Raw genomic sequence first — 19,524 nt, forward strand, 5'->3', positions numbered from 1 at the left:
TTGTCATGTTTTTTTGTCACTCTTTCCTGATCAGTTTCACCAGGGATGAACTGCTGAATATTCTGCAGAACATAGCTGATAATTATTTAACAAAAAACAAAATTCACAGGACTTAATGACTAATAGACCTGTCGCTCTCATGTCTGTTGTCATGAAGTCATATGAGAGACTGGTTTTGGCCTATCTGAAGGACATCACTGGACACCTGCTGGACCCGCTTCAGTTTTCTTACCATGCAAACAGGTCTGTGGATGATGCTGTCAATATGGGTCTGCATTGTATCCAACACCTCGGCAGACCTGGGATCCTATTTGTGGACTTCAGTTCATCCTTCAATAACATCATGCCTGATCTTCTCTCATCTAAACTGACCCAGCTCTCCATGCCCACCCCAATCTGTCGATGGATCAGCAGCTAACGAGACTGGGGAAACTCACATTCGGGACCCGCACTATTAGCACTGGTGCTCCTCAGGGATGCGTTCTCTCTCCACTGCTCTTCTCCCTGTACATGAATGACTGCACTGCAAAATACCCCATTGTCAAGCTCCTGAAGTTTGCAGATGATATCACTGTCATCAGGCTCATCAACAACGGCAATGAGTCTGCATACACATGTGAGGTTGATCAGCTGGCTGTCTGGTGCAGAGCAGAAACATGCTCAAAACAGTGGAGATGATAGTAGACTTCAGGAGAGATACCCCCTTGAAAAAGGCTCAGCACTAAATCAGACAGAAGGAAACTTCAACGGACTGTCAGGACTGCTGAGAGTATTACTGGTGCACCCCTGCCAACCCTCCAAAACCTGTACGTCTCCAGAGTGAGGAAACATGCAGGTAGAATCTCTCTGGACCCCACACACCCTGCCCACTCCCTCTTTGAACTGATGCCCTCTGGCCGGCACTACAGAGCACTGAGCACCAGGACATCCAGGCACAATAACAGTTTTGCCCTTTGTCCATTTACCTCATGAACAATTAAACAGCCTTCAGGACTCCCCCATAGTGCAATAATGTAAATACATATATCATGTACATATGAAAAAGTCACATATTTAATTAAATGACTGTTCATATCTTTCACATACTTTACCACTTGCACATGTGCATATGCCATTCTGTTATATGTCCTATTATTTGTATGCATATTTATACTCTTACCTTGGTTTATATTCTGTGTCTCACTGTAATGTTCTGTGTGCACTTGTTTCTCCTATCACCAAAAAAATATATAATTATTATGTACGTGAGAACACTTGGCAATAATGCTCATTCTGATTCTGATTAATGATATCAGTAGGTGATCACTGAAGCATGTCATGCTGCTTATTTTAGCTGTTCTTTAGATTGTCACAGATTTACACTCTCTTGACATGCACAAATTCATTACAATGGAAAACATACACTTACCTCTAAAAGAAAATCAACATAGTTAATATGTTAATATGTCAAATATGCTCTATACACAGAATATATCAGCAAGCAAACATGCCCAATTAAACTGCTCGTGTTAGGTATGCAGAAGGATAGCACAGGATTCACGCTGTGTTTTGCTAACAACAATGAATCATAACAACTGAAGCACCTATTTAAATTCCTGGAGGCCAGAGTGTAGACTGTATCTGCTGTCTTGAAAGTGTCTCTTATGTGTTTGCTGAGACAGTTCCCAGTTCCTATTAACAAGGGTGGGCAAAATTCAGAGTTTAAAAGTAAGTACCGACTTTAAAGTAAGTTGAACTGGCCATGCCACATATGATGTAAAATGTAAATGACTGAAAGAGTTGTTTACTGAATTGCAACTCTAATCAATTCACAATATGTATACAGTATACTGTATATATACAGGTGCTGGTCATATATTTAGAATATCATCAAAAAGTTGATTTCAGTAATTCCATTCAAAAAGTGAAACTTGGATAATGTATACATTCATTCCACACAGACTGATATATTTCAAGTGTTCATTCCTTTTAATGTTGATGATTATAACTGACAACTAATGAAAAACCCCAAAATTGGTATCTCAGAAAATTTGAATATTGTGAAAAGGTTCAATATTGAAGACACCGGGTGCCACACGCTAACCAGCTAATTAACTCAAAACACCTGCAAAGGCATTTAAATGGTCTCTCAGTCTAGTTCTGTAGGCTACACAATCATGGGGAAGACTGCTGACTTGACAGCTGTCCAAAAGACGACCATTGACACCTTGCACAAGGAGGGCAAGACACAAAAGGTCATTGCTAAAGAGGCTGGCTGTTCACAGAGCTCTGTGTCCAAGAACATTAATAGAGAGGCGAAGGGAAGGAAAAGATGTGGTAGAAAAAAGTGTACAAGCAATAGGGATAACCGCACCCTGGAGAGGATTGTGAAACCAAACCCATTCAAAAATGTGGGGGAGATTCACAAAGAGTGGACTGCAGCTGGAGTCAGTGCTTCAAGAACCACCACGCACAGACGTATGCAAGACATGGGTTTCAGCTGTCGCATTCCTTGTGTCAAGCCACTCTTGAACAAGACACAGCGTCAGAAGCATCTCGCCTGGGCTAAAGACAAAAAGGACTGGACTGCTGCTGAGTGGTCCAAAGTTATGTTCTCTGATGAAAGTACATTTTGTATTTCCTTTGGAAATCAAGGTCCCAGAGTCTGGAGGAAGAGAGGAGAGGCACAGAATCCACGTTGCTTGAAGTCCAGTGTAAAGTTTCCACAGTCAGTGATGATTTGGGGTGCCATGTCATCTGCTGGTGTTGGTCCAATGTGTTTTCTGAGGTCCAAGGGCAACGCAGCCGTCTACCAGGAAGTTTTAGAGCACTTCATGCTTCCTGCTGCTGACCAACTTTATGGAGATGCTGATTTCATTTTCCAACAGGACTTGGCACCTGCACACAGTGCCAAAGCTACCAGTTCTTGGTTTAAGGACCATGGTATCCCTGTTCTTAATTGGCCAGCAAACTCGCCTGACCTTAACCCTATAGAAAATCTATGGGGTATTGTGAAGAGGAAGATGCGATACGCCAGACCCAACAATGCAGAAGAGCTGAAGGCCACTATCAGAGCAACCTGGGCTCCCATAACACCCGAGCAGTGCCACAGACTGATCGACTCCATGTCACGCCGCATTGCTGCAGTAATTCAGGCAAAAGGTACATGCTCATACTTTTCATGTTCATACTTTTCAGTTGGCCAACATTTCTAAAAATCCTTTTTTGTATTGGTCTTAAGTAATATTCTAATCTATTCTAATTTAATCATCACAATTAAATGAAATAAACATTTGAAATATATCAGTCTGTGTGTAATGAATGAATATAATATACAAGTTTCACTTTTTGAATGGAATTACTGAAATAAATCAACTTTTTGATGATATTCTAATTATATGACCAGCACCTGTGTGTATGTGTATATATATATATATATATATATATATATATACACACATCAATGACTATATATTAAATTGTTAAAATTAATATATATTAAATACAAGTTTCTATGCATTTTGCATGTCAAATACTGGTTATTAATGTATTTAATGTTTCTGGAAATGCCCTATATGTTAGCTACCTCAACTCAAATTAAATTCAAGTCCAGAAATGTAATAGAAATTCTAAATACAACTGTGAATGGCACAGAACTCTGCCATGAATCCCTGAGCCTTGTTCTGATGGTTTTGTGTCCCACTATAATACCTACAGGCAAGTGTGGGAAGGCTTGCAATCGTTCTTTCTTATTTGCTAATGTTAATGTTAATATTACACAGACAGATATCAACAAATTGCTGACTGTTGGACATCGCACCAGTCAGATTTAAAGCATGCCTGCTTGCTTTTTCACTGTACAGGTACAACCATACACAGACCCGGATGCCGATTGATTTGATTTGTTAATATGCTAATGGAAGTGAGCTGCGGTGCGCAGGAACAAAAGGTCCCCTCCATGTGAGCTGCTGTGCTGGATGTTTAATTAATGTGAGTTATTGCTCCACCCAAGTGCTTATCGCAGCAAGTGTTGATTTTAGATACTTAGGACTGCGATGCAGAGACAAAGAAAGCTCGTAAAGAACAGGCAGTTTTTTTCTTAACTGACTGCAGTGAGACTGTCTTGGCTTTGGTCTGTCTTACATTTGCAGTTGGGTGGAGGGAATAGAGACAGCAAGGGCATGTATTGTGCCTGTTGTGTGCATAAGAGTTCTCTGTGTGATGAAAAAGCCAGTGATAGTTTTTTAAATGAATTTTTGAAATTTGAGGTTTATTTCTTGTTAATTAAACAGACATTCTGTCTATACATCATTTTGACTGATACATTTCCATGTTTCCATTTTTCATTATAAATTTCTCACAAAGAACGATTTCTAGCCATTGGTGAAATATTTTAGAGCAGAGTATAACTAGAAAACAAAATTATATTAACTATTACATTTTTTAGATTAACTAATTTCCATTACATTCCTAGGCCTGGAAATAGCTATTTTTAGAATTCCCTGATATTCACAGGTTCTCTTACGAGAGGTTCTCTCGTATTGCGTAAGCTAGCTTACGCTACGGAAAAGATTCATCTTTTCTGAAATATTGAAGCCAAAAAATTATCCTTAATTTTTGTATCCATTGTCAGCGCAGTGCGGCAGCTGCAGACCTTGAGCGGGCTAGCTAGCGAGCTCATAGGTTGCTCTGCGGCAACTGCTGCAGCCTATAGACGAGCTTGGGCGAACTCGCATCCAATGAGAGGCGTCCGCGCGCTCACTGCAACAAAGCCCGCCAAAATGGGCGTGACTAGAGTGAATATAAGCGTAGTTCGTAGGCTGGAACCCTGATTTTCATCTCTTCAGCGAAGCTCTTCGCATCTCTGAACTGGAAGCCGCTCGCCGTTCGAGGGGCATCAAGCAAGCGTGGACAGCGCTCGAAGAAGCCGGCCGTCTTCGCCACCTTCAGCCGTCCTGCGAGCTACGCCATCCGGCGACGTATCCTTTTAAAGCAAGCTAGTTCTTATGAACTTCACAAAAGAGTACGAGCGTCTTTTTAAAGATGCCTCGCTCCACTTGCGCCTCATGTCGCGCCCCTCTCAGCACCGGAGACCGCCACGTCATCTGCGCTCTCTGCCTGGGACTGGGGCATGCAGAGCTCGCCCTCGCTGAAGGCGGATGCGATCTCTGCGAGGAGCTTCCGATGTCGACCCTGCGGGCTCGACTCGGCGCTCAGGACCAAAGCCGCCGCGCCGCCTTCCATTCAGCCGCGCAGTAAAAAGCGCCGCTCTCAAAGGCTGCCGGAACCAGTGGTAGAAGCGATTGCCTCGCCGGAGCCCCTCCCTCGAGCATCGCCGTCACCCTCCCCGCCCACCCGGGCCAGCGCAGTTGCCGCCGGCGGCTGCTCTGCTGCCATCTCGGACGAAGAAGCGGAGGATAAGGGCTGTTCCATCATGGCTTCGGACAGCGAGGAGTGGTCAGGCTCACACGCCTCCTCCTCGGCCCAGGAATCCAGCAGGACCCGCGCCGGAGTCGAAGGGGAACTAACACGCCTCCTCACACAGGCCGTCGACCGCCTCGGGCTCGAGTGGTCACCGCCCCCTGAGCAGGCTCCCAACAGACTCCACGCCGCACCTTTGCCCGCCCTCCGCGAGATGGCGGTCTAAGCTGGTGCTCCCGTCTAAGGCCTGCAGAACTACTTCCGCCTGTGTTGGTCGCGCCTATACCGCCGCCGGCCAAGCCGCATCTGCTCTGCATTCCATGGCCGTCTTACAGACAGAGGCTGTTTCAGATCTGACTAGCCGACTTGGGAGAAGCTGAACGCACTACGGCCGCTCTCTCTGTCCGGTCTCTTCGGTTCCGCGGTGAGTGGCATTGTTGACCGTTCTCGAAGCCCAAGCCATGAATCTCTTTCTGCCTCGTCGCGCTAAGCTCCTCTGCAGGCCGCCCACGTGACCAGCCTCCTGCACGAGCCTCTTCACAGCGCCCAGCTCAACAAGCCAGACTTCTCAGCGTCGACAGGGCGGCCGCCCTCGATCGCGCTCAGACAGCCGCCGCAGACCGCCGCCCCTGCGGGCCTCGGCCTAAGATTGTACTGAAACCTGAGCAACCGAAGTCCTCCTAGCGTTGTTGAGAAAACGACGGCTCAGTCCCGCCATGGCCGGACCACCGTCAAAGCTTCGCCCCCTGTCAGTCCCCTTCTCTCAGGCTATTGCAGTGGTGGATTCAGCAGCCAACAAGCCGGTGATACTACCCGTTTGCCTGCACTCAAACGCCGTTTTCACGGCGACTCAAAGAAATCTTGTAAAGAGTAAACATGCCTTATGTGTAGAAAATTTGCCCACAATCCAGTGCTCACCCCTACACACAAGCATTACACATCCCGTGTCCCTATCAGAGCACACTCACATAAGCGGTTACGACCCGCTCGAGTGTTAGAGTTAATAAACGCGCCCACGAGCCCGTACGCGCGCCCCTCCTCTGCCCGCTCTGTCACACGGCCAGCTGTATGTAAGTCCCGTACGCCCCCTGTCAGTCCCCTTCTCTCAGGCTACTGCAGTGGTGGATTCAGCAGCCAACAAGCCGGTGATATTACCCGCTTGCCTGCACTCAAACGCCATTTCCACGGCGACCCAAAATAAAGCCTTATGTGTAGAAAATGTGCCCACAATTCAGTGTTCACCCCTACACACAAGCATTACACGTCCCGTGTCCCTATCAGAGCACACTCACATAAAGCGGTTACGACCCGCTCGAGTGTTAGGGTTAATAAACGCACCCACAAATCCGTGCGCGCGCCCATTCTCTGCCCGCTCTGTCACACGGCCAGCAAACACTTCTCTGTATGTAAGTCCCGTGCCCGTGGCTATGCTTGCGCATCACTTAACAGACGTGCCTCTTTCCCCATTCACCTCAATCGGGAAGTCACTCACAGAACAGCCTGTCCATGCTGTCTGCGAGCAGTCCAGCATAAGCACAGTAAGCGCGCTCACACATTCTGTTCAGCGCGCTGTGTGCGGCAATCAGAGCGATTTGGCCATTCACCCTCTAACATTACGCTTCAAAGCGTGGGAAGATATTCCAGGGATATCCGAATGGGTGTTAAGCACAATAAAACAGGGCTATTTGCTACAGTTCGATCGCCGTCCTCCTTGCTTCAGAGCGTGGCTCGAAACTACTTTGAACACGGAAGCAGCGTGCATGCTTCGTTCAGAAATAGCAAACCTTCTGTGCAAAAGGGCCATAGAGAGAGTGCCGCCTCCCCTGAGCGAGTCGGGGTTTTACAGCCGTTATTTTCTTGTCCCCAAGAAAGACGGCGGCCTCAGACCAATATTAGATCTCAGGGTTTTGAACAAAGCGTTTGCAAAAGACCGTTCAAAATGCTTACAACCAGCAAACTCCTCGCGCATGTGCGCCAGGGGGACTGGTTTATTTCTCTCGATCTGAAAAATGCATACTTTCAGATTCAGATAAATCCCCATCACAGGCCATTCTTGAGATTCGCCTTCGACGGCCAGGTTTATCAATACACCGTCCTTCCGTTCGGCCTGTCCTTAGCACCCCGTACTTTCACGAAGTGCATGGACGCGGCGCTCGCACCCCTGCGGAGTCAGGGTTTGCGAATTCTGAACTATTTGGACGATTGGCTGATTTTGGAACTAACACGCCTCCTCACACAGGCCGTCGACCGCCTCGGGCTCGAGTGGTCACCGCCCCCTGAGCAGGCTCCCAACAGACTCCACGCCGCACCTTTGCCCGCCCTCCGCGAGATGGCGGTCTAAGCTGGTGCTCCCGTCTAAGGCCTGCAGAACTACTTCCGCCTGTGTTGGTCGCGCCTATACCGCCGCCGGCCAAGCCGCATCTGCTCTGCATTCCATGGCCGTCTTACAGACAGAGGCTGTTTCAGATCTGACTAGCCGACTTGGGAGAAGCTGAACGCACTACGCGCCGCTCTCTCTGTCCGGTCTCTTCGGTTCCGCGGTGAGTGGCATTGTTGACCGTTTCTCGAAGCCCAAGCCATGAATCTCTTTCTGCCTCGTCGCGCTAGCTCCTCTGCAGGCCGCCCACGTGACCAGCCTCCTGCACGAGCCTCTTCACAGCGCCCAGCTCAACAAGCCAGACTTCTCAGCGTCGACAGGGCGGCCGCCCTCGATCGCGCTCAGACAGCCGCCGCAGACCGCCGCCCCCCTGCGGGCCTCGGCCTAAGATTGTACTGAAACCTGAGCAACCGAAGTCCTCCTAGCGTTGTTGAGAAAACGACGGCTCAGTCCCGCCATGGCCGGACCACCGTCAAAGCTTCGCCCCCTGTCAGTCCCCTTCTCTCAGGCTACTGCAGTGGTGGATTCAGCAGCCAACAAGCCGGTGATACTACCCGTTTGCCTGCACTCAAACGCCGTTTTCACGGCGACCCAAAGAAATCTTGTAAAGAGTAAACATGCCTTATGTGTAGAAAATTTGCCCACAATCCAGTGCTCACCCCTACACACAAGCATTACACATCCCGTGTCCCTATCAGAGCACACTCACATAAGCGGTTACGACCCGCTCGAGTGTTAGAGTTAATAAACGCGCCCACGAGCCTGTGCGCGCGCCCCTCCTCTGCCCGCTCTGTCACACGGCCAGCTGTATGTAAGTCCCGTACGCCCCCTGTCAGTCCCCTTCTCTCAGGCTACTGCAGTGGTGGATTCAGCAGCCAACAAGCCGGTGATATTACCCGCTTGCCTGCACTCAAACGCCATTTCCACGGCGACCCAAAATAAAGCCTTATGTGTAGAAAATGTGCCCACAATTCAGTGTTCACCCCTACACACAAGCATTACACGTCCCGTGTCCCTATCAGAGCACACTCACATAAAGCGGTTACGACCCGCTCGAGTGTTAGGGTTAATAAACGCACCCACAAATCCGTGCGCGCGCCCATTCTCTGGCCGCTCTGTCACACGACCAGCCTTATGTGTAGAAAATGTGCCCACAATCTAGTGTTCACCTCTACACACAAGCATTACACGTTCCGTGTCCCCATCAGAGCACACTCAAAAGCGGTTACGAACCACTCGAGTGTTAGAGTCAATAAATGCGCTCACGAATACGTGCGCGCGCCCATTCTCTGCCCGCTCTGTCACACGGCCAGCAAACACTTCTCTGTATGTAAGTCCCGTGCCCGTGGCTATGCTTGCGCATCACTTAACAGACGTGACTCTTTCCCCATTCACCTCAATCGGGAAGTCACTCACAGAACAGCCTGTCCATGCTGTCTGCGAGCAGTCCAGCATAAGCACAGTAAGCGCGCTCACACATTCTGTTCAGCGCGCTGTGTGCGGCAATCAGAGCGATTTGGCCATTCACCCTCTAACATTACGCTTCAAAGCGTGGGAAGATATTCCAGGGATATCCGAATGGGTGTTAAGCACAATAAAACAGGGCTATTTGCTACAGTTCGATCGCCGTCCTCCTTGCTTCAGAGCGTGGCTCGAAACTACTTTGAACACGGAAGCAGCGTGCATGCTTCGTTCAGAAATAGCAAACCTTCTGTGCAAAAGGGCCATAGAGAGAGTGCCGCCTCCCCTGAGCGAGTCGGGGTTTTACAGCCGTTATTTTCTTGTCCCCAAGAAAGACGGCGGCCTCAGACCAATATTAGATCTCAGGGTTTTGAACAAAGCGTTTGCAAAAAGACCGTTCAAAATGCTTACAACCAGCAAACTCCTCGCGCATGTGCGCCAGGGGGACTGGTTTATTTCTCTCGATCTGAAAAATGCATACTTTCAGATTCAGATAAATCCCCGTCACAGGCCATTCTTGAGATTCGCCTTCGACGGCCAGGTTTATCAATACACCGTCCTTCCGTTCGGCCTGTCCTTAGCACCCCGTACTTTCACGAAGTGCATGGACGCGGAGCTCGCACCCCTGCGGAGTCAGGGTTTGCGAATTCTGAACTATTTGGACGATTGGCTGATTTTGGCACAATCACATACGGAGCTTCTGTCTCACAGGACAGTTCTCCTCAGTCATCTGAACAGTTTGGGCCTTGCAGTCAATTGGACCAAGAGCTCACTACAGCCCAGTCAGGCAATTTCCTTCCTTGGAATAGAACTAGACTCAGTGGCAATGACGGCTCGCTTATCTACACAGCGCGGCGCCGTGTGCAGCGACTAGCCGCGTCATTTCAGATGAACAGCCTCACACCTCTGAAGAAATTTCAGAGAGTGCTAGGCTACATGGCCTCAGCCGCAGCAGTACTTCAGCTGGGTTTACTGCACATGCGCCCGCTTCAGCATTGGCTAAACACCCGCGCGTCTCGCCGGGCTTGGGCCACAGGCCGCCAGCCCATCAAGGTGACTCAGACCTGTATTTCAGCTCTGCAGCCCTGGACAGTGGCCGAATGGTATCAGCGGGGAGTGACAATGGGAGCTGTATCTCGCTGAAAAGTCATCTCGACAGACGCGTCCAACACGGGTTGGGGCGCGGTCTGCGAGGGCTCTCCGGTTTTCGGCCTATGGTCAGTTCAGGAAAATCTCCTTCACATAAATTGTCTGGAAATGATAGCGGTCGAATACGCGCTCGTGCGCTTTCTCCCGGTCATTCAGGGTCACCACGTCCTGGTCCGTTCGGACAACAGATCTGTGGTATCCTACCTAAACCGTCAGGGCGGTGTCAGATCCAGGAACCTCTTCCATCTGACGAAACGCATACTGAGTTGGTCCCAGTGCCACCTGCGCTCGCTGAGGGCGACGCACGTGCCAGGCCACCTGAACGACGGCCCGGACAGACTGTCCAGAGACAATATTCCCCCAGGGGTATGGTCCCTGCACGTTCAAACAGTCCAGACATTATGGCACCTATTCGGCAGAGCGGAGATAGACCTCTTTGCGTCCAAAGAGAACTCTCACTGCCCAATATTTTTCTAGAAAAGCGAGGACGCGCTGGCCCAGGACTGGCCCAGACGCCCGCTTTACGCCTTCCCTCCCGTCTCGCTATTGCCACAGGTAATGCAGAGGATCAGGGAAACGCGTCACTCGGTGCTCCTCATAGCCCCACGTTGGGAGAATCAGACATGGTTCCCGGAGCTTACGCAGCTGTCACTGACAGCGCCGTGGCCCATCCCAGTGAGCGCAGATTTCCTCTCTCAAGCTCGCGGCACAATCTGGCATCCCCACCCAGAGCGCTGGGCGCTGCATGCGTGGGTGATCAACGACTACCCGTCGCTCTGCCAGAAGGAGTAATAAACACCATCATACACGCTAGAGCCCCTTCCACGAGAAGACTCTATGCGTCAAAATGGTCTGTGTTCTCAAAATGGTGCACCGACCGAGACCTGGACCCGCGGACATGTGGGGTGTCGTCGCTGCTCGTATTTCTACAAGAGCTGCTGGATAAGGGCAGATTCCCATCCACGCTCAAAGTGTATGTGGCGGCCGTTGCAGCGTTCGCTGAACCCCTGCACGGCCAGTCATGGGGTAAAAACGAGCTGGTCATCCGCTTCCTCAGGGGAGCTAGAAGGATGAACCCCCCCGCGCCCCCCATCGGTTCCTATCTGGGATCTTTCTATAGTTCTCGAAACTATGAAAGCCCCCCCCTTTCGAACCACTTCAATCCGTGGATTTGAAATACCTTTCACTCAAAACCGTTTTTCTGACTGCCCTGTCATCAGTCAAACATGTGGGAGACCTTCACGCGCTGTCTGTCAGCGCTGCGTGTCTTGAGTTTGGACCAAGTGACTCCAAGGTCATTTTAAAGCCTAGACACGGCTATGTTCCCAAGGTGATCGGTACTCTTTTCAGAGCACAGGTCATTTCCCTATCGGCGCTGCCAGCACCCGATAGCGAACGCGACGCCAATCTCCTTTGCCCGGTCAGAGCACTGAGATTGTATACTGCGCGCTCCGCCGCTTTCAGACGCTCTGAGCAGCTTTTCGTTTCGTTCGGAGGGCACACCAAAGGTCTCGCCGCCTCGAAACAGACACTATCTAGATGGATAGTGGACGCTATTGCTGCTGCATACGCGTCAAAAGACCTGCCATGCCCGTTGGGCATTAGGGCTCACTCCACTAGAGGCATGGCATCCTCGTGGGCATGGTCCAGCGGGATTTCCATTCACGACATATGTGTGGCAGCGGGATGGACTTCCCCTCCACCTTTGTCAGATTTTACAATAGGGAAGTGCCCGCTCTGCAGGCAAAACTACTAGCGGTTTAATACGCTACAGCTCCCCTGGTGAGCTGCACTGATGGGACACATTCCACACAGACCGGCACCGCCGCTCTGTCGTTCCCTTCCCACTATGTGCTTATGTATTACACAATCAATGACCCGCATTCTTGCCGGCCAAATATTATTTCCCCACTCATAAGGGCTCCCCGGGTCCCCCTTAATTCCCTGGGGCTCATACAGTGGATGCTTGGCGCGCACGGCGTTGACAATGGGTTCCCGTAGCGTAAGCTAGCTTACGCAATACGAGAGAACCTCTCGTAAGAGAACGTATCGGTTACCTAACGTAACCTCGGTTCTCTCTAGATGAGGGAACGAGTATTGCGTAAGCTAGCTTACGCTATGGAAAATATTCATCTTTTCTGAAATATTGAAGCCAAAAAATTATCCTTAATTTTTGTATCCATTGTCAACGCAGTGCGGCAGCTGCAGACCTTGAGCGGGCTAACTAGCGAGCTCATAGGTTGCTCTGCGGAAACTGCTGCAGCCTATAGACGAGCTTGGGCGAACTCGCATCCAATGAGAGGCGTCCGCGCGCTCACTGCAACAAAGCCCGCCAAAATGGGCGTGACTAGAGTGCATATAAGCGTAGTTCGTAGGCTGGAACCCTGGTTTTCATTGACTGAAGTGAAAAGTCGCTCGTGGCGCGAGCACGGCCGGCTACGCAATACTCGTTCCCTCATCTAGAGAGAACCGAGGTTACGTTAGGTAACCGATACGTTTTCCATGAACATGGGAACAATGTATAGTTATCAAATATATTTTACAGACAGTGGCCAGTGCCCTGGGGCTTCTGACTGTCAGGGGCCTTGAGTTTACCACCTTGAAAGAAGCCAATGCAGGTGTAAATTTGATATAGAAAGAAGTTTTTGAGTGTGTTGCAGTGACTATTGCCACCATGTGAAAGGAAAGCATATTCCTGGCCCCTCCTTGGCATTAACTGTGCTTTCTGAACACCTTATTGTAGCTTTGATGTTGCACACTCATTGTGATACACTGTCTCTTTTGCGATGTCTTATGCATATGCTGGGTTTACTTTAGTATAAAGTGTGGTTACATTTTTGCAAAATTACATTACATGGTTCCTTACACGAATCACAGCTGTTCTCAGGTGAAATGTCCACAGTGTGGCACTAATAGCAAGTTACATTTTTTCCCAGGACCATTAAGGTTCATGTTTTAGTTTTAAAATCAAAAACCTAATTTCCTACCCTAAACCTAGTGTCTCTAGTGTTCATTTCACCAGGAAACTGCAGCAATACCTACAATAAGCCACATAAAAATCCTTTTGCAAAAATTTAAGTATAGAATTGTGATTTTTATGTGACCAGATTGGTTAGTTCTCATAATTGGAACTTTGCAACTTAATTTCTCATATTTGCTATGTAATTTCTCATTATTTGACATTAGATCTCACAAATGTGATGAGGGGGCCTGGGCCATACAGGGCCAAAATCCGTCCTTGATGTTATTCTTCTTTCTTGAAGAATTACTCTTTCTCTTTAAACAATCTGATTTGTCCTACAGGGTAAATAGAGTGCTTTGGAATTCTTTCAATAGACTGTCTTACATCAATGTCAAAGATAAAACTGCCGTTTTCAACAATGTTTACACTTGAACTGTCAAATGTGAAACAATGGATTCTCCAAGTAAAAGTAAAAACCTCTCAGCATAAAACAAAAGGAATTTTAAATGTTTCGAATAACATGACCTTCACTGCTTTATTTCCCTTCACATCTGTGTCTGCAGTGACCCCACATGTTAACATCAACAATAAACAGGGATCCAACAGTCATAAATAACCTGGAAATATTAGAGAATGTTAAAAATGTGTAATATAAATTGATCACTGAATATGATTAATAGAAAGTAATAACATTTAAATATTCATGAAAACATCTTGGAAATTTCTACAGTGAATAATTTTTTTTTTTATTATGTAGTTATGCTCTGCTCTGAATTACTATATCGGCAAAATATTTCTTTTTGAAAAATTCCCTCATTGCAACATGATCACAAGAGAAATTGACATGTTGCTTTCAAAAATTAATGTACCCTTAAATGAACCCCATTCAGATGAATTACTGTCAAGCTTCATACCCCTTCAGACATTTTTATATCAATTCACATTTGATCACATTTCCTCTTGCACTACTGATAGCATGTTGTGTGAGCAACCTTCAAGACACGGGTTCTGGTCCAATGTGAACCAGGAAGTAATTGAAGCATGAGTGTGATTCTGAAGTTGCATTTTCCCTCTACAATGACATTTATACTCCACTAAAGGTAAGGTTTATGGTGGAGTTTGGGTTAGGGAGTATGATTAATAAAATATAATTCCTGTTTACTGTATTACAACATTCGCGACTACAAAAAGAACTCACTATTAGTACCAATCTGTTGACATTTCCTCCAGAAGCTGGAGCTCTGGGCCCATTTCAACAACACTTCCATCTTCAGTCACTTGGAGGCAGTGATTCAAATTTCAATAAGGACTGATTTCAGAAGATAAACTGGTGACCTACTTTCACTAAATTCCGAGATATATAGTCTACTCATTTAGCCAGATTCATGTATAATTGTTTTAATTCCTTGTTTGTACAAATGAAAATTCAGTTATTTATTTTTAAAAGTCTTTTTTATTTCTGAAAAAGTTGTGGTAAATTGTTGGTCATAAGATGTGGGAACCCTGTATAAATCCCTCTCCTGTGGTTCACCCCATTGATTTCAATCAAAATAGACTACTGCTGTGTGACCAACTCATATGAAAAGCAGAAAACTCCTGCAGTGCTCTTGAAAATCTCTGTGAACATCGACTACTTTCATCAAGGAAGAATGAGTCTGGTGGCCAGTTGGGTTATGCAGTGTTCTGTCAGCACTTTGTTGTACCCTGGCTCATTGGCTGGCTGGAGCTCTCCTGAAATTGTTGCAAGACAGTGTCCGAATCGAGTCACTTACTGCTCTCTAAAAGTGTTCGGCCGGTCTCATGCAACAGAAGCCAAGTAGCATCTGGCGTTCAGTCTGCGCAGGGTCACATGTGACACAATCAAGTGCATTTTTGGCACTGCATTAGATTGAATGGGCAGAATGGGTGACTTTGATCATATGTGGACCAAATGGGTGACTTAAAAGGATTTGTCACCCAAAAATGAAAATATTGCTATTATTTACTCAATTTCATTGCCCATGACATTCCCATGACATTCTATCTTCCGTGGAACACATAAGGATATGTCAGATTAAATGTTAGCATCTTTTTTGTCTTTACAATAAAAGTGAAGGGTGACTGAGGCTAAGACTTAACTGTGAGCTTTTTAAAATAGCATTTCATCTGAAAAGAACATGACCTACTGTACATATCAATGGTGGTACAATTCTTTTGTAGTAGACATACAATAAACCCTTCATTTTGAGTGAAAAAAATATGATATTTGGAACACTTACAAATTGAATTTATTTGAAACAAATGCAATGACATAATTTGTATCAAAAAATATTTTTATATCAGAATGTAAATGCATACATGGTGGACAGAAAATTAGTCCAAATACCTTAGACTTTATATCTAGGGATCCAGATATCACAAATACTTTGGGATGTGCTCTTTTGGCTTGGGCCAGTCAGCAAAATTCTTGCAACCATTTAGTAATGCCCTAGCAACACCTAAGCAACGCCCAATTAATAACCCAAAACACCCCAACATTGCATAAATCTCAACAAGTATCTTATTTTTACTTATTCATTTATTAATTGTTGTATAGAATCCAATGGCATTTTGACCAAATACAAGATTAAGATGAGTTGTTCTGTGTATTTAACTCTTAAACGGGTCAAATTTTTCCGACATTAAAAGGAGGGTTGAATGCTAGATATATGTGTATACATCCAAATAAATACAAATACACAGATCAATTTTAATATTGTAACAGAAGCTGCAGAGTTTGTGTTGAAGCTGCAATTTGCATTAGTCATTATTGTACATTACGTGGCTTAGAGGTTCTGTCAGTGACAGATTGCAGTTTTACACCTAACAGAGCATCAAACTCATTTAATATCTGCTGTACTGGATATGTCAGGATTGAAAACAGATGTTTTTTCTTTATGAGAAAACCAGTACTCCAATCATTCCTTTATTTACCATAAACAAATGTGACTGTCTCACATAGCGATCCCTTCTTGAGCAGTTGACTTGTACCTCAGAGATTCGCTTGCATAATTTCTAACATTAACCTCTTATAGAGCGGTGCCCATTCACAGAGGCTGGGGGTCTTTCAGCGTGGGCTGTTGGACTACCCTGTGCCGCTGCTGTTTGAATCACGCTGAGAAATTCAAGGCCACTTTCGCTGAGGTGCTGAGAGTGATGGGTGAAAAAAGTTTTATATTTAATCAATAATGATGGATTAAAGTGGTACACCTCTGCTTGCCTGTGGTAAAAGCACATTACGGTTTGCTGCTTCACAGCATTCTTTCATCTCATTCCTGAAAATGATGTTTCTCTCTTTCTCTCTTTTTAGTGTTAGTCAAACCTCAAATCTCTGTAAGAACTCAGAAGGCCATGTTGGGTCTTTAGATAGATCTAGAAGGCTGAATGTTGACTTTAATTTGATATAAAATCAGGTATATTGTATGCATTTGGTTGATGTGGATAAGCGAAAGTAAGATATTGTTGCAACCATAATTCAGGGTGCTACTTGTGAAATTGAATTTTTCTGCCACCCCAGATTAGATGTGAATACTGAAGTCAACTATTTTTCTGCCATGAGCAAAGAGCAGATTACAGGCCTCTATGATTACTACAATCATTTGGTGCCAGAGAAATGGTAATGTTTGTCATAGACATGGAACAAAGAAGCACTAAACAATATTCAGTACTCAAGATGCAAGTACAAATATTTCAAACATGATAGAAAAGATAAAGAAATCTTTCAGTACATGGGTAAAGGTTGTCAGATGCCTTCACTGAGAAATTACCTGTTTTTATTTGTTTGTTTTGGTTCAAAGTGTGTCCACCATATAAAACAGATTTTATTTTAATTTTATTTTTTATCAGAATCATTTTTTTTTCATCAAGTTATTCACATGTATGATATCTCATGTTCACAGAAATAATTATTCTAGAGTGATGCATTTCTTTCACCATGGGTTCAGTTTCTCTTGCAGAACTGCAGGATGATTCACTCTATTCATAATATTTTACTCATAAGTCATTGTTTGCCAAACATAAAGAGAACTCAGATATTAATCTCTTTCTAAGTGAGAATTTTTTTTAAATAAATGGTACCTTCCCCTTTCCAGAGGTCACTGTTTAATAGATATTTAATTCCTCTACAAAAAAGTGTGCTTCTGATTAATGCCACTGTCTTTCTTTCTCGCTCACTCAAACCTTCACTCTGCCTGGTTGTGTCTTCTAGGGGAAAAACAATGTCCGGTGCGGTCTCAGAGTCACCATGGTAGGAATGCCAATTCTGTGTTGTACAATGTGTTTCTTTCCTTGGCCTCTGCCTCTGTTTTCTCTGTCTGTATTTGTGGTGGATGTGTATGTCTGTGTAACCACACTCCTCACCATGTAGCTCTGTATTAAATATTGTTGATTGGATTTTTGTTTATTTTTTACTTTCATTGAAAGCCAAGCATTATTTTCCTGCTTAATCTGCACCCCTGTAGTGTCTATGTTCCTCTGGATCCTCTCTGTTCTTCTCCATTGCTTCGGCTTCAAGGTGACTCAGGCTTCGTCAGACTGAGGAGCACGCATGCTAGCGCGGGGATAAAGACAGTTTTGAATGATGTTACTTCTTATTAATTAAAGAAGACATCAGAAAAATCTGTGCTTATCCCTGTGGGAAACGTGATGATGCTCCTCGCAAAAGAAGATCTTCTAGTGGTGTCCCAGAACCTGGCATGTGCATGAGAAAATTGGCCTTTTTTTTACACGATTTATGTTATTTTAATTTTTTATTTTAAAGATGGAATATTTAAGTCATGATAGGTAATTTGTTTTTATTACATGGCTGTTGCATACCTATAATATTGTTATGACATGCATATTATAGCCTGCATTAATGAAAGGTTTGTTAACCGTGTATTGTACGGAGTAGCCATATTTCCATTTTCATTCTCAACTTACAGGAAAAGAAATTGAATAATGCTTTGTTGGAAATAAGAGAGTAGCCTTTATATTAACCAATAATATGCTGTCACACAATATTTGATTTTGTCTCCAAGAGACTGTCATCCTTACAGGTTGAGACACCTTCTGAAGTGCTTTGTAATATGTTCTACTTTTGATCTTTTTTTTTTTTTTTTTTTTGCTGCATCTTTCAGAAGTAAATTTTGTTGTTAACTGATAAACTTTATCTACCATAATTTTACAGAAAAATTTGAATGTATAGCAACACTACCAAATTAATAATAATAATAATAATAATAATAATAATAATAATAATAATAACAATAGCTGTGTGCTACAGTGGAATTGCACTAATGCATTTTCTCATTGGGAATTTTTTATTTTTATTTGTATTTCTTCTTTTCAAAAAATTAACAGTAAAGTTTTATGGAAAGAGTGAGAAGAGCACACAGTTAGCTCTTCTGATTTGCAAAAGTGAGTATGAGTGAGGCTTTAGTGACAATGAAAATTATTTATTTTGTTGGTGTTTCAATTTTATAAATGCATCATTTGATTAAATAAATATTAATTTAATTCAATTAGAAATGTATAAATTTTAAGAAAAACTAGTTTTTGGAACATAGGAACATTTCCATTGTGGAGTTACCATATTGCAACATTTCTCAAATATGTTCTTTTTTTTTTTAATTTCATTGTTTTACATTTTTTTTGGTGCTATTAATATCAGACAGGAAAATATTCCACTGTTAGAAAAATGTGTAGGTATTTTATTTTATTATTACACAGTTATTGCATAATTATTACATGCCTATTACAACCTGCATTCATGAAATTTTGTTAAGTGTATAAAAACAAAGTAAAACAAATATGAAATACTTTGTAGGTTTGACCAGGGCTTCCTGTTGGCTGCTTGCAGACTCTTCAGTCATGATATTTTGAGTGCACATGTATGGGTCAATGTCCATGAAATTGCTAGTATGAATCAGTGAAGTGCTTTTCATTCTTATTCCAAGAGCCTATTAGCATGCATTTGTCAGTGCGGCACAACACTTTAAAAGCAAAAACAAATCATTATTCACCCATCAACATCTTTTGCTTCAAGAGCCAAAGGTTACCAAGGCTCAAATCCAGGAGTGATTATAACGGAAATTATGAAGAAAGCTCATTCGCAGATTATATTACGAGTCAATATTAGTGACCATTATATGTCATACTCGCAGAGAGCTCAATTACA

The 19,524-nt window shown here is 44.7% G+C and overlaps 1 protein-coding gene across 5 annotated transcripts in view; it reads left to right on the plus strand.

The window, feature by feature from the left end:
- Positions 1 to 19,524, plus strand: part of LOC127633670 (protein shisa-6-like) — a 117,145-nt gene that overhangs the window by 75,337 nt on the left and 22,284 nt on the right. Inside the window, exon 4 of one of the 5 annotated variants that reach the window (XM_052112911.1) lies at positions 17,575 to 17,613. The exons of the other annotated variants lie outside the window; for them this stretch is intronic. Coding sequence (XP_051968871.1) covers positions 17,575 to 17,613 — 39 coding nt within the window. The remainder of the gene's footprint in view (positions 1 to 17,574; positions 17,614 to 19,524) is intronic. 5 annotated transcript variants of the gene reach the window in all.

The sequence above is a fragment of the Xyrauchen texanus genome, chromosome 40, assembly GCF_025860055.1.
Source record: "Xyrauchen texanus isolate HMW12.3.18 chromosome 40, RBS_HiC_50CHRs, whole genome shotgun sequence".
Lineage (NCBI taxonomy): Eukaryota > Metazoa > Chordata > Actinopteri > Cypriniformes > Catostomidae > Xyrauchen > Xyrauchen texanus.